General features: G+C 42.0%; 1 protein-coding gene across 14 annotated transcripts in view; it reads right to left on the reverse strand.

Annotated features, from left to right (window-relative positions):
• BCAS1 (brain enriched myelin associated protein 1) overlaps positions 1–16,019 on the reverse strand; it is a 107,053-nt gene that overhangs the window by 61,349 nt on the left and 29,685 nt on the right. For all 14 annotated transcript variants that reach the window (XM_070486154.1, XM_014832230.3, XM_014832260.3 and 11 more), the window contains one exon: positions 10,034–10,605. In XM_070486154.1, the coding sequence (XP_070342255.1) occupies positions 10,034–10,605 (572 nt within the window). The remainder of the gene's footprint in view (positions 1–10,033; positions 10,606–16,019) is intronic.

Raw genomic sequence — 16,019 nt, forward strand, 5'->3', positions numbered from 1 at the left:
GTGGATGATTCTTCTGTTCCATGATTAGTTCCAACATGTACAGTCTCCAGACTGAGGATGGCATTTCACATTTATTAGAGTAAAAATATCCAACATTAAAAAAAAAAAAACTACTTTGGGGGCTAGCATGGTGATGTAGTGGTTACGTTCACGCACTCTACTTCAGCAGCCAGGGGTTCACTGGTTTGGATCCCAGGCATAGACATACACACTGCACATCCAGCCATGCTGTGGTGGCATCCCATATACCAAACAGAGGAAGATTGGCACAGATGTTAGCTCAGGGCCAATCTTCCTCAGCAAAAAAAAAAAAAAAAAAAAAAAAAACTACTTCAAAATACAAAAGCTAACAACTCACAGCCTAGACCATGTTTGTCAAATGCTTAACAAACACTTCCCAACAGTGAGAAAACTCTTTTGAATGCTGCCAAAATTAGGCTGCAGACTTTCTAAGAATGGTTTGGCCTTGTGCAGAAAAAGAAAAAAACAGAACAGTCGCATCATTTTTCCTGAATTTTTAGACTAGGCCAAATTCCTTCCTGACCCTACCCCCTACCCAATTCTAATCATCAGCCTCCTCTCCACACTAGTTTCTATCTCGAAACTGTTTCATTTGTAGTCCTTTTTAGACACTGGAAATGTTTGTTTATTTTCTTGTTTATTGTTAGTCTCTCCACTAGAATGAGAGCTGCCATGAGGGACATCATTCCATCCACCCTAAAATCATTCCTGGCACAAAGAAAGCACTGGGATGTTTGTTGAATGAATACATGAAAGTATTCACGCCTCCTATTCATTGTTCAACACCTGCCAACAAATTGACTGTCAGGCTGGATTTACAGTTTATTAAGCAGATGGTCACCTAAGTAGCTACAAATTGTCATAAGTGCTATAAAGGATGTACATCATCCTTTCCATCATTTTGTGATGGAAACATTTTCATTTCCTCTCAACTCTAGCACAAGTAAATAACCATGCACATGTTGTAATGAAGGACGACTGACATGTTGCACTGCTTGGAACAATAGGGAGGAGTGGGGACTTGGGTGAACTGAAGAGAGCATGCCCGTGCGAGGGGCAGCAACAAATCACATCCCACCTGGGAATACAGTGCAAAACTTCCCATTTTTCAGAAATGTCTGAAATATGGAATTGTATGGAAATCTCATAATTTTAAAATGTCACCAACTTTGTCAGTTTAGAAATATTGTCAATGAAAATCTTATTTAAAACCCTGCATATGTCAAAGAAAACCTCTCTGTGGGTTGCTGTTTCCTACAAGAGGCTATTTTTCAACCTTGGTCACCATGCCTGGCCCAGCGTTTGCTAGGAGAACCACTGGAGGATGTGCCCACTGCTTAGACAGCCTGGAGCTACGTGGGTAGCTCAATGTGAGAAACCCCCAGTTAAATGAAGAGCAGTGAGTGTGTTTGCTGCAGGATTTCTAGAAGCTTTGGTAGGCTGACGTTCACCGTGAATCTTCAGGAGAGGGTATAAAGCAAGGAGCATTTTCTAAAACTATATGATGGTGGAGCCCTATTTCTACGCCAATCTCCGTGGACTGATGTCCCACAGAATGCCAGTTCGGGAAGTACCAGCTTCAGACGTTTTTAAAAGATACAAGATGTTTCAAAAGGTTCAAAGTGCTCCCTCTTTTTGAGCTTATAGGCACGGTGACTCAGCGTGTGGACACTGGTGACAAACTCCAGCTCTGCCACTGTCCAGCCCTGTGATGTTATGCAAGTTCTCCACCTCGCTGGGAGTTAGTCAACGCTCCATAAATGAGGGCCGTAACTATAACCTCAGAAGGAGTGAATCAGACTGGAGAATGCCGAAGGGAAGGTTAACTCAAATGGATTTTGCAAATTCATTGCAAAACACAATTCGCTTGATATGTCAACTATGATTAACAGCATAACACGTGAAAGACTGAGTTAAAAATACCAAGTAAATGGTACAGATATAGGAGTCTACATAGTTCATCTAAAGGAAAGCATCTATACTGGACTCATATTCTGAAATCATTTTCTATTTAAAGTAGTGTTGGGGGGGTTGATAATGAGATTGCGATAATATATTCTAACATTCTTTGAAAAGTCGTAACACGATGTTTACCATCTTTATCCTTGTCAGGTTCCTCCAACACACATTACTGCATGTCACCATGTGCCAGGCATTGGGAATACCCCCTTGCATAAGAAACAGTCGCATCCCTCAAGATCATTGTTTCCAGATATGAAAAGGGTGATTATATAGAACAGAGCTATTCAGACTTCAGTGTTACTGGATTGGAAAAGAATTTAGTGGGTCAAAATCGGCATTAAAAAACTTCAAACAAAATAGAATAGAAAATAGCAGCAGGTGTTCCATGCAGTAAGAATAGTGTTATTTTGTGAATTCTATGTTTCACGTATATGCATGTATATCAGGTCAAGATGTACAATCTATTTCTTACTTTCCGTCTTAGTCAAGTTAGAAAGCTAGTGCAACGAGTACATTCAACTAAGTTACCGTAGGGGGATAGGGTAGCTCCGTTCACTTAATGAGATCCTGATATAAAGTTGGATAGAAAAAATGTACAGTCTGGCACTGCATAATGATGTTTCAACCATTGACACACCGCATATACGACGGAGGTCCCAGAGATCAGTACCGTGTAGCCTAGGTGTGTAGTAGGCTATACCGCCTAAGCTTGTGTAAGTTTACTCGATGTTCGCACAACAACGAAATTGCTTAAGGGCGCATTTCTCAGAGCACATCCCCGCCATTAAGCAACACACGACTGTATCTGGTTTCTATTTGTGGCATATCATCCTTGCTGGCAGAGACTGCTTTCTACTGAAGAAACTTTCCAAGGTGCCCTTGTACCTCAACACAGATATGTGACTCAATTTTGCCTGTGGGTAAATCTTAGGAAACTCCTCTTTCGTCCAGTAGGACATTATGACTACATACAATACTGGGAAGCTTGACAGTTATCTGAAAACCACAAAAGCCCAGGGGCTAGCCCAATGGCATAGTGGTGAAGTTCACCCACTCCACTTCAGCAGCCGGGGGTTCTCAGGTTCGGATCCCGGGCACGGACCCAGCACTGCTCGTCAAGCCATGCTGTGGTGGTGTTCCACATAAATTAGAGGAAGATTGGCACAGATGTCAGCTCAGGGACAATCTTCCTCACAAAAAAAAAAAAACCCAAAAACAAAAACAAAAACCACAAAAGGCCAAGCCTGTGAACCAAACCAATACATGGAGGATGCTGGAGAAGAAAGACTGAGGCATCCTGGGGCTGTGAAAATGCTGAACCAAACCACACCTCCCGCCCTCTAGAATCCTTGTTATGTACAAGAAATAGTATCTTTCTCCTCATTAACTAAACTTCTTTTTTTACTTGCAACCAAAGGCACCTTAGGTGATATATCACTCAAACTCCATTATGCTGGAGGACCGTCTGATCTATTTCATAATTCTCTATTTCTAAGTTTCTGACAATTTAGGAAATATACTGTTTTATGACTACTACTGACTGCCTATAACATCTTCCGTCCTTACCCTTGCCCCTCGGGCAGGCAGCATCTCCCTTTCGTGGATAAAAACACAAGGTTTTGAAATGCCTGAGAGTAACAGGCTTTGGTGACTGCCAGACCTTGATTCTGGTTCTGCCACTAATTTAGCTGTGTGGCCTTGGGCAAGTAACTTAACTTCTCTGGGCCCCAGTTTCCGCATCTGTTAAATGGCAATAAAAATATCTAGCTCGTGTTGTTGTAAGAGTCAAAGCAGACAAGGCATGCAAAATGCTTACTACACAGCCTAGGAATAATGAGTTATTAAAAAGCGAGGCAATTATTATTATTTGACTCTATCACATATCTAGTAAGTGGTAGAATCTGAACTCATACCCATGTTGCTCAGGCTCCTGACTCCTCACAGCCCCTCTGCTGCTGTAAACATTTCCTACAAATGTTTCTTTGTGCGAAATGCACACAATTCATAAATATTACAGAGTTATAGCTGAAAATCTTGCTTACTCCAAAACTTGCATAATTTAAGACGGATTTCCCCTTTATACTGACAGGCTTTCTGGCGGATAAGTTCTCTTCATCAGTTGAAATGACATGGCCTTGTGGCCATAAAGTAAACAAAACAAAGTAAAAAACACACTTCGTCATTCACTTGGCCTTCTAAGGTTGGAATTAGGTGATTTTTATAGTGTTTAATTTGAGATCAACTTGGTATTTCCAATTTTGTACTCTTATTAACATTTTTAAATAGCACTTCCTCAAATTAATATTCAATTTCAGATAGTTGCAACATCATTGCACATGTTTCAAATAATTGGTAAAAGCATAACGTTGAGCATAAACTGTACGGGCTTTTGTGATGGGAAATTCTTCTTTATCCGTGTAACTTGGAATAAGTGGCTTGGTTTCTCCAAAGCTTTGAATTTTTCATCGGTAAGTGGTATAGATATGGGAATTCTCTTGTAAGTTTCAATGTTTCAATGAGATTCCTTCGAAGTGATTTTATCACAGAATTTGACTTCACATACAGCGTACAAAGAAGAAATACTAGAGCAATTCATGTCGTCAGAACCCCTCAGGAGCGGGGACATCTGCTCAGCTTCGTGGAGAACTCAGCACTTAGAGGTGAAGTAAATTTTTGATAAACAGAGAGAAAAAGAGATAGAGGCGGAGAAAACACTGGGAAGCAGATGGCGTCTGCACAGGTCACCTGTCGACCATCTTGACTGGAGAAACTTAGGGGAATGGCAGAAAATGCAGTTGGAAAAAAGGCAGAGGAAAAGTGGTAGAGACCCTGAGCGTCAGACTGAGAAACTGGGGTTTGCAGGCATGGGCATTTAAATGCCATTGTTTCTAAAATAATTTTACAACTCCTCCACCTTTTTTTTTTTTTTTTACCACAAATTAGGACTTAGGCCTTTTGTTATGCAGCTTTCAAATTAGATTCTATTGTGCTGTCTCTGCAAGTCTGGGTTGAGGACTACAGACGAGAAGAGTACAAAGACTAAAATGTGGAGTAATACACAGGGAGAAAACCCATGAGACTCATAATAGCTAAATTTTCTTTTTCTCAAAATGCAATATCCCCATGCAAAATATTTACATGGATTATCTCATTTAATTTTCACAAGTATGAATAATGTGAAAATGTGCTCGATACTATTAGTCTCCCCATTTTACAGATGAAGAAACAGAGGTTCAGAGAGATTAAGTGACTTGTCCAAGGTCACACAGCCAGTAGGTGACAGAGGCAGAGTTGAAACTTAGGCTATTTGACTGCAATGCTTATGCTTTAATTCTCTACTTTATAACATGTAGAAAAGGATTCTGGAGGTCTTGGTTCTTTAATATCAGTTCTACCATTAAATGGCAGTGGTAGGATGCAGTTGCCATTAAGTGAGTTGGGCAAGCCTGTGGATTAAACATTAGGCATTCTGTTGTTGTTATTGTTGTTAGGTGTGAATAAAGAGTTCCGTTTTGGACATCTTGAGGCTGAGATGCTCAGTGAACACTCCAATAGAGATGTCGAACATCAAGTAGACACGTAGAAGAGGCAGCTGGATATTTAAAAGTCTGGACTTCAGGGGCAGATCTAGGCTAGAGATACAAATTTGGGACTTGTCAGCAGATAGCTACATTTAAACGCTTGAGACTGGGGGAGATTGCCAAGAAAGTAAGTGTAGTTAGAAAAGATGTCTACAAACTGAACTCTGGGGAACTCCAGCGTTTAAAGGGTAAGCTCCAACAGAGGAGATTAAGGAACAGTGGCCAGGATGGTGGGTTGACCTAGAAACCCAGTGGGGATGATGTGTCAAGACGGAAGGGGCGGCCGGCTGTGTCAGATGTGCCTGGCGAGTCCAGCAGGATGAGGACTGAGATGCATGCGATTCGGCAGCTGCAGTGAGGGGTGGGGGAGGTGCGACATCATGGCAACTTTGACAGGAACAGCTTTTGTGGAGGACAAAAGCCTGAATGGAGTGTGTTCAAGAGAGAAAAGCCGGGGAAGAAGCAAAAACACCGAGTATTTTTCTTCACATCTGTAGCCTGAACGAATTTGAGGATCAATGCATTTATCACAACCTCCCTTAAAAGAATTATGGCTCTTATAGATCGCGTGATCTGTGAAGAACTAGGTCCATGATACAGCTTTTAAATGCCTTGCACAAGGTTGGTGTTTAAATAACAATTGCAGAATTTAATGAAACTTATTTTTTTTTTTAAGACTGGCACCTGAGCTAACAACTGTTGCCAATCTTTTTTTTTTCCTGCTTTATCTCCCCAAACCCCCCCGTACATAGTTGTGTATCTTAGTTGTGGGTCCTCCTAGTTGTGCGATGTGGGACGCTGCCTCAACGTGACCTGATGAGCAGTGCCATGTCCGCGCCCAGGATCCGAACCCTGGGCCGCCGCAGCGGAGCACGCGAACTTAACCACTTGGCCACGGGGCCGGCCCCTAATTAAACTTTTAAAAGATAAGGAATATTCCTGTTTAAATCTTATGAATCTGCTTGGCAACACTTTAAGCACTTCCCTGTACAACGACACTTCTGGAAGTACTGGTTGACAACAGAAATTGTGTTTTTTAAAACCAAAAAAGGTCAAATTTTCATTATATGACTTTTTTGGCAATGACTCTCTTAAATGCGTATGTTATAGCTCTGATTCAGTTGTTGGGGGAGAGAAAAATTTTCTAAAAATCTCCTCCCTGCCAGCACGTTGGTTTGTGTGAATCACGGCTCAGTGAGACCTTTCAGGCATCTAATTTCTCTTTTCTTTGGCCTGTGTAGTAAATGCTTCATTTGTTCATGAATTCTGGCCTTGTTTTAATTATGCTATGCTCTGAATGTAGTTTTATAAGGCACAAAAATAAGATTGTCGTTCTGAAAACACAGAAGATTTGTGTGTTTTCCCCAGAATGAAATGGTGGCATCTTTCTCCCAATTCACAGCTCTGTGGGTTTGTGGTTGGAATTCCAATCCAGTAAGAAGCATGAAATGAAACTGGGGGGAAAGGTTTGTGTGGGTGGGAGGGGAGGGCCAGCTGAGACGGCTGAGCTTGAGGCATAATTTACCCTAAGAATTCTGAATCAATACATTGACAGCCATTTATGCATGATGTGGTACTCCAACCGAGAAAGCCATTGATCAAGAAGTTTTATTCGTGTTACTTTCTGAGCGCTGAATTCTCTCCTTGCACTTAAAGAACAATTGATTTTACCCCCAATTACAGACTGTGAAGTCAGGGATCAGATGAGAAACCTTAACAATCAGAAGGCTGTTTTTTCTTAAAAATCTTTGCAGATATATGTATTTGAATATCCACAAGTTCACAGACTGACGGAGAAACGAATGGCTATTTCATAATTTCCCATGTTTTAGATGCATATAGCGCAGAATGGGCAGTCAACATTTTAAATTCCAATGATAAAAGTAAAGACGGAAATTTGTAGTCTAACTAAAGGAGATGCAAATTTCATTGGTGAATCTCAGGGAGCTAACTTACTTATTCTGAAAGGAAGATAAGTCACAATTTTGGGGTCTTCTTAGAGGTTACTATAACTTCAAAATATTCCCCATGGGCTTGACTATGTTAGACACCTGCCCTGGTGCCAACAGGAGTCCCCAACTTCTGAATCAAATCTCATTTTGGAACACATTCCACTCCCATCGAGGTGCTGTCCCTAGAGTCTTCAATAAAGGCTAAGTGGACCAAGCACAGCTCTAAAGCTTTCCTGCACTTTCCTTAGACTAGGAATGGATTGACTGCCTGGGGGTTTTATGGTTAAATATGTTCAAGGGTCGGTTATCAGATGCTGAACTGGTTTCCTTAATTAAGATGCAGGTTTGGATGAGTCAGGGGACACCTGTCCAAAGACGGGTAAGCGCAGTCCACCGTTCTCTTCCCATAAATGACTCAGTCTTTTTCTAACTCAGGCAGTGGTCTGGCTTTGGAAGGCCATGTAAACAAAACATGTGACTATGCAAAAAAATCACCACCTCAGAATAGCCTTAGGAGACCATGACCAATAAGGAGAACTCAACAAGGGTTTCCTTACTCAGAGTCAAGTAGTAAATAGTTTCTCAAATAGTCATGAATATTGATGACCAGTTTATAGCCCCAAGACAAGTAACTTTCCGGCTCCAGATTTACATATCTGATGGAATGTTCCCTGGGCCAGCTAAGCCAATTCTCCTTCTGTCTGGACATCCTCTCCAACACTCGGCCTCCTGCAGCAGAGCACTTGGCACCTTGCATAATAACTGTGGGGTTTTTGTACCTCTTCTCTCCCTGGACCACAGGGACTCAGTCCCGTCCACCACCGTGGCCTTGCCTCGAGTGTGCCTGGCAGTGTCACACTCAGTAAAGATTTGGTGCCTGGATGCATGTGACGACGTCCTGTGAATTCTACAGAAAACTATTTTGTTGGCTCCTGAACTGGTGCACTGAGAGAAGTGGGCATTTGAAGGGCAATTTTTTAAACTTTTGAAAGAAAATTTGAAAATCAGTTCTTGGAGTGAAAATTTACATAAACAGCAAGAATACTGATAGTAAGAGCCTAAACACATGAACCTTATTATCTTCTCCCAATTTTAACTGTCAAGAATTTTCAGCTGGTGTGTAATATTTACAACATAATTCTTGACATGACCCTGGATGCATTAAAGCCAGATTACTGTGATACTCATTTTCCTTAAGGAAAATAATATACGTACAGTGCTTAGCACAGAGCCTGGCATATCATAAGTGCTCAATAAATAACAGGAAGGGTTATTATAGCAACTTGGCAGTGCAGTTAGTTGTTATTAAGACAAATATATTGACAGCCACGATATACAACCATGTAATAAAAAACTGGGCCTACCTAATTTTTTCCTGGTTCTAACTTCAACAAGAGACGCTTTATTCCCAACTTTTGAAAAACACTGTTATTTAAAACCCCACTAACTAAGGCACAAGTGCTTCAAAATACAATGTATCAACTTTTATTTCCTTCCTCATTCAAAAAGTGCTTTTCTTGCTTCAAATATAAACAGACTCTCTCGAGGTTAAAAGCAAAATGTTCTTTTTAAGACCAAAAAGCATTGCCTTTCTTTGCTCAGGACAGAAAGTAACTGACTGATTCGGGATACATCCTTAAAAAAAAATCTAGGGGGCCCGCCCCGTGGCTGAGGGCTTAAGGGGTTAAGTTCGTGAGCTCCCCTTCAGGGGCCCAGGGTTTGCTGGTTTGGATCCTGGGCATAGACCTAGCACGCTCATCTAGCCATGCTGAGGCGGCCTCCCACATAGAAGAACCAGAATGACTTGCAACTAGAATACACATGTGCTGGGGATTTGGGGAGGAAAAAAAAAAGAGGAAGATTGGCGACAGATGTTAGCTCAGGTCCAATCTTCCTCACCAAAACAATTTTTTAAAAAAATCTGGTTTTTACAAAGTTATTACTCCAGCTTGTTGGCAAATAATTAGTACATAAAAGAGTCTGTCCAAAGCTGTAAAAGCTCTTTATTTAAACCCACACTTTAGTGCAAAAGATAATTAAAAATCAAACCAGACTGTTAAAAGTAAGAAATGAAATGCATTCCAACAAAAGCCTATAAACGTACTGTGTGTGAAACAAGCTACCGAGATCAGGCAGGGTATGAAGTCTTTTAGGAACCATTTTTATTCTGTGAATTCCTTTCCCTCCAGACTCCACTGATCATAAATGCAACCTGTCTGCCTCCGCCTTTGATAAATGGAAGGACGAATTCATCTGTATGTAACTCCCCTCCTCTTTTCTTTTACATAAAACAGATGCCACAGTGTTATTGTTCTTCAAACAGATGTTTCTGCCCACAGACATACATGGGGAGGCACTACGCTACAATGTGCTATTTGTTCTAGAGGGGTCAATGGCTTGATACCTTGTCAGGGCCCCTCGGTGACTGTCGAGAACACATGTGCAATCACTTTAGCCCACCAGTGCCCCCCTGAGCTTGCATTAAGAACAAAATGCATTGTCCTTTTGGGGACTTACGCTCTCAGCAGGGACATCATTGGACTGCCTCGATAATCCAGGAATTCCGTCCTCCTGGTCCTGGTGGTCTGCACTCTTGGTTTCCTGTTGGCTGTCAACTGGTGCCTTTTCCCGTCCCTTGTCCAGTTTGAAGAGCTTGTCAAAAAAGCTGGCGTCCTTGGGCTTGGAGGGGGCTGGTCCCCCTGCCTCAGGTGGGAGAGGCGCTGGTCCCCAGGCAGCAGAGAAGCCTTGGTCTGCGGCAGGGGTCTGCCCTGGGGCTTTATCTGGGATGTGCCCTGTTGCAGCTGCTCCCGGAAGCGCAGTGCTCTCACTCAGTCCTTTGTTCCCTAGGGCTTTATTGGAGCTGACATCGAGCGCCACTGATGCATTGGATGAATCCGTGGCTTGGTCTCCGGTACGTCCTGGTACAGGCCGAGAGAGTGTCAAGAAAAAACGAGATTTAGCAGCTGGGGCCTCGGGTCTGGCCTCTTTCCCAAGATTCTTTCCATTAGCATCCGCAACAGTGCTTATCTCCATTGTCTCATGGGAAGAAGCGGCCACATTATCCTCCTCGACACTTATTCCCAAATCGACTGTAAACACAAACATAAACAGCAGTTATTCAACCCGGCGAGGAAATTCGAGGATTGATAATGGACTCTGAACGTTTTATACACAAAGGCCATAAGGCCAACTGGGGCTCCATTGTTCTGCGGCCACTCCGCAAAGCGGAGGTTAGTTATCCAGATGTCTCCTGACTCCGCTCGTCTTGGGAGAGAGGAGCAGAAGGTGAGTGAGGAGGAAAGCCAGTGAGTGGAAAGCGCACACAGGCGCTGTACGAGCCATACACACGTTGATTATCTTCTTTCATCTTCACAGGACTCCTCTGAGCAGCAAATTGTCATGATTTCACCTGGAAGGCAGTAGTGTGTTTAGGACCTTGGGGTCTGGCGCTAGAACAAAGGTTCTCAACCTGGGTTCTATTGATGTCCGGGGCCAGACCAGTGTTTGTTATGGAGGTCCATCTTGTGCATTGTAAGGTGTTTAGCAGCATCCCTGACCTCTACCCACTAGATGCCAGTCGTATCCCCAAGTTGTGATAACCAAAAATGTCACCGGACATTGCCACATGTCCTCTGGGGGCAAAAATCACTCACGTTTGAGAACCACTGAGCTAGATTGTCTATTTGAATCTGAGTTACTTCATTTTCTGTTCCTCAATTTCACGGTCAAATGAGGCAAATGGTAGAACCTACCTCTTAATTTTGTTAAGAAGATGACATAAGTTAATGTTCTTAAAGCACACAGATAGTGCTGGTATACAGTAAGCGCTCAATAAATGTCATGAATGTCAGCTATTATCACCATTCATAACTGAGAAAACTTGACAGCCAGAGAGGCTGATCCATCTTCCCATGGCTGCCCAGGAAGCTGGTAAGTTGCAGAGTCTGGTTATGGCAGAACTCTGACCCCTAAGTTTGTGTTCTGTCAATCTCATCATAAGACCTATATGAACACAGGCTGTTGGGAATGCTGGGAGATTTTAAAGTGTAATACTCAGAGACTTTCCATATTGAAGGCCAGAAAAGCAGACGTCCACCCAAGAAGGCAAATTAGACCTCAGGCCTGCATGGAGTCAGTGTGGGGTCGGCTGACCAGGGCTGTGCGTGGGGATGCAGGCTCTGCGTCCTCCAGGGAGGGCACTGTTTCCAGCATCCACCTGTTTCTGTTTTGACCTCTGTGTTGACCTGTTGAGCCACCTTGTTTTCTAGGTCCCTGTGATAAAGCTGTGCCATGTGCACGGGAAAAGATATACTACACATTTTGGAATCACAGTTAAAGATCGAGATTCTCTGCTAACAAGCTATGTGACCTTGGGCAAGTCACTAAAAATCTTTGAATTCCTCATACATAAAATGGGAATAATAGTGGCTCCCTTGCAGGGATCTTGTGATGTTTCAAGGAGAAAACTCATGCCAAGGAGCTGGCATGCTGCCTTTTCCAGATACTGTGATTATTGTTAAGGTTTCTCCCATGCTTTTGCCAACATTGCATTTTGCTTTACACATTTGAAGTCAGCCACTTCTTAATATCTGTTTGCAGGAAGATAAAGAGAAAGGAGAGAAGCAAGGTTTCTTTTGGTCTGATCATATTGCTTGTATAGTGACAAATACACACACACACACACACACACATATATCCATTAGCCATCATTTTTGCCAAACCCTAGTATCTCCCAGTGTCTAGGGTCAGGAATAAACAAAAAGGAGAGCGAGTGATCTGGATTCCTGCGCAGAATGGTGGTCTCCTCATTAAGCATTGAGGAGCAGAGTAAGAGAGAGTACAGAGGGCCAGTGACAAGCAGTAGGGGCTCCTCATAAACTTGGACTCAAGAAAATCACCCTATATGAACATTGGCTATATCTTCTAGATCTTCTTAACCCTTTTTCTGTGGTCCAGGAATTCATAATTCTGGTAAATATTATACTTAGGGAGGAAAGTGGGTGGGAGAGAGTGGGAAGAAGAAAGTGCTACATGGATGTGTCAGGGCGCCAAGTCAGCAAGTAAGGCACTTGAAGCATCAGAGTGAATATAAATGAATCGTGGGGATGGTCCATGCCAGGAGAAGAGGAAACAGTTGACAAAAAGGGAGAGACTAAGATTCAAAACAAGGAAGGGCTTTTCAAAATGCCAAGAGCGTCAACTGATCTCTTTCAGTCTTTTTCCTCTCTTCCTTACTCTCTGGCTGGGAACCAATGGAGCTAGTGGTGAGTAAGAATGTTATAGCCAGAGAAAAAGTCTCTGAAAAACATCTTCCCATGGACAGACTTTTTAAAAAGTGCCAATATATTGCTTTGATAAAGGATAAATTCCTTATACCCAGGTATCTAGACTAGACTTCAATGCTTTTACAGATTACAGCAGATGCAAACCACAGCTCTTGATATCAGAGAATGGCTCAAGTGTTTTTGATAACTTGTAAGAACTAGGAACTTTGAGTGGGACATTCCATGAACGTGAAGCTCTGTTCCTCAAACTTGGGTGAGTGCGTACCCAAATCCATCACCTGGGGCTTGCATTTCCCTTGCTAAAATACTCATCTCCTAAGTTGGCACATGACCTAAGCTAGGCTAATAAAAATAAATCCTGTGACTTTTGCTGAACTTATTAGAACAGAGTTGTACACTTTGTGCTGGTGGGGGGCGGCAAAACATTAAGGCCTATATCTGAAGCTGGTGGCCTTGTCCATCATATGCAGAGGTGCTTGCTTGAGAACCAACAAGATGAAAGCAGAGCCAAGAGATCCAGGGAGCAGATGCCCAATGATGGCATTTGGACAACTGGATCCAGCTGGGCCTGAACTGGACTTTACCATTAAATGGCCAACAATTTTTTTCACTTACACTAGTTTAAATTAAGTGCATGCTCAGTGACTTGAAGAGAATTTCAGAGGATTGGACAGCAACTATTTCACTTGTCAATTAGTAGCAATCAATCCTCTCCTTGGGAAATTGTCTTCAGACTCTTCAAATCTGTCTAGGAGGCATTGAGTATCGCAGGAAGGAGGGTAAAGAGAATGAAATGAGAGGAAGTGAATTCTAAGGAGCCGGATAGAAATAAAAAACATCCACCAACATTTTGTCTTCTCAGTAAAAGTGAAGGAAAAAAAATCCAGTCGGGGAAAAACATTATAGTCATTTGAGGCCATAGATAAACATTAAAAACAAAATATATTCTAAAACATTAAACACACACAAATCGAATCCCTCTGAGTGAACAGGAAGAAAACCCTTTGGAGTTATAGGTTTTATATTCTCGCAAAGATGGGGATTGCTTCTGTGCCTTTCCCACATTATTATGGAAAGAATGAAAAGTTCCTTCTACATGACCGGAACTAAGCTTTCAGTTCCTGTGAAAAATCTTAGGAGCCCATCCTGAACCTGGTTCCAATAAAGTCTTCTCATAAAGCAGACAAACAGATGACATACCAAAGAGATTTTACTTTCTGTGAAAAAAAAACGTGCAAGAGTTTAAGGAAGATCAAAAGAAATCAAGTAAGAAGGCAAGTGGCAGCTCCCAAATATTTAGAAGAGTTGAAAATTTTGATCTCTTTAGTGCAGAAAAGACATTTTGTATTGTGTGTGTGGTTTTTTTAAAGAAAGTCCTTTTATCTAGACATGTGATTGAGAACTTATTTCCAGTGGTATCTTAGTGCAACTGTTAAGAGCTTAGGTTGTGAATCCGAGGGATCTGGGTTTAACGCGAAAATATTAAATATGTGAACTGAGCAAGTTACTTTATATCTCTATGCCTCAATTTTCATCTAAAATGGGCAAGAAAATAACAAGCCTTCTTCAAACAGTGATTGTGAGGATTAAACGAAATACTTCCTGTAGGGTGCTTAACATAGGCTGGTGTGTGGTGGATATTCAATAAAGGCTAGTTGTTTTTGTTATATTTATATATTATTAACACAGTTACTATTTTATATTCCTAAATATAAGTCATAAGGAAAGGAATTATTCCAATGGTTTAACCTACAAACTTGAGTCCTCTGGAAAGACTTTTAAAAATTGTAATGATATGAATCAATTTATCTTCAGAAACCTACAAATTTGGGCCAGAGAAGTTTCAGGAATGCTTTTCATTTTCCAAGCACCAAATATTCTTCATCAAAACAAGCTGCTTCGTCAGAGTTCTATTATGTATTTAAAAAACATATGCACACACACATAAAGTTTGTATTACAATATTCGGAACTTCTGAGGAAGGATTATCTTTTGGTTTTTTTTCAAGTGTCAGAGCTAAAATTTTCACTTGGTGTAGCCATAAACACAACAGATCACATTCATTGAATGTTTCCCGCGTGCCGGGCATTATGATAAATGCTGTAGGTAACAAGAAGCATTTTATTTATATATTCCAAATCTGCAAGTCAGGTACTATCATCACTATTTCTCCATTTTACAGCTGGGGAAACTGAGGCTCTGAGAAGGAAGGTCACTTTTGTAACGCCATCCTGCTCGTAAGTGGTGGAGTCAGGATTTGAACCCACGTTTGCCAGATTCCAAAGCTCAAACTCTTGACAACATGTTGTAGAAGAAGCCAGAATAGAAAAGAGGGTGGGAGGGAAGATGAAAGAATCAGACAAAGTTTAGTTGATAGAATTAGTGGATTTTCAAGAAAAGACTATGCACAAGAGAAAAATCCTGTGTTTTCTCACATTTGGGAAACATCGGTATGCGATTTAAAAAAAAATAAATAAAAATTAGGTCATGTCATTCATCTGCCTAAAACTGTAAAAAGAGGGCCTCACCACAATGCAAATCAAGTCCAAGCTCTACCCCGGGCCACACCCACTAGAACCTCTGCTCCTACCGTGTTCTTCCTCTCACCACACCAGCCTGTTCCCACCTGAAGCCCTTGGCGCCAGGTTTTCTTTCCACCTGGGAATGCTTCCAGTAAGCCCTCCCATGGCTACCTCGTTATCATTCAGGCCTCAGGTCCGGCCATCCTGGACCACTCTCTCTGAAGTAACCCCTCCCACTCGCCCCATTCACTCTTTGGGTTGTGCACAACCTTCCTTGTCTATGACACGATCTCATTCATTCATTATTTACTTGTTTCTTCCTTGCTAGAATGGAAACCCCAAGCGGACAGAGACTCGGTCGTTTTGATTACAGCTGCATGCCCAGGGCCTCTAGCAGTACTGGGCATGTAAAAGGATGAAGTCAGGGTGACTCAGTGAGCACCGAGCAAGGAGCAGAGCAAGCACTCAGCGAACAGGATGGCAACAGCAGCAAGAGTAGCTGCCCTTGTGATAACGGTGGTGGCGGAGACAGAGTTCTTTTCTTCTAAGAATTCATCATCCAGATCCTCCTAGTTCTTCAGGTTAGAGAGGGAAGCAGAAACTGTCATCATAATTTTATTCACAACGAAGTATCCACATATGAAAGTTACTCCCCACTCAAACATCCCTTCCTATGCAACACTGTCGTGTGTGTCA

The sequence above is a fragment of the Equus asinus genome, chromosome 15 (genome assembly GCF_041296235.1).
Source record: "Equus asinus isolate D_3611 breed Donkey chromosome 15, EquAss-T2T_v2, whole genome shotgun sequence".
Taxonomy (NCBI): domain Eukaryota; kingdom Metazoa; phylum Chordata; class Mammalia; order Perissodactyla; family Equidae; genus Equus; species Equus asinus.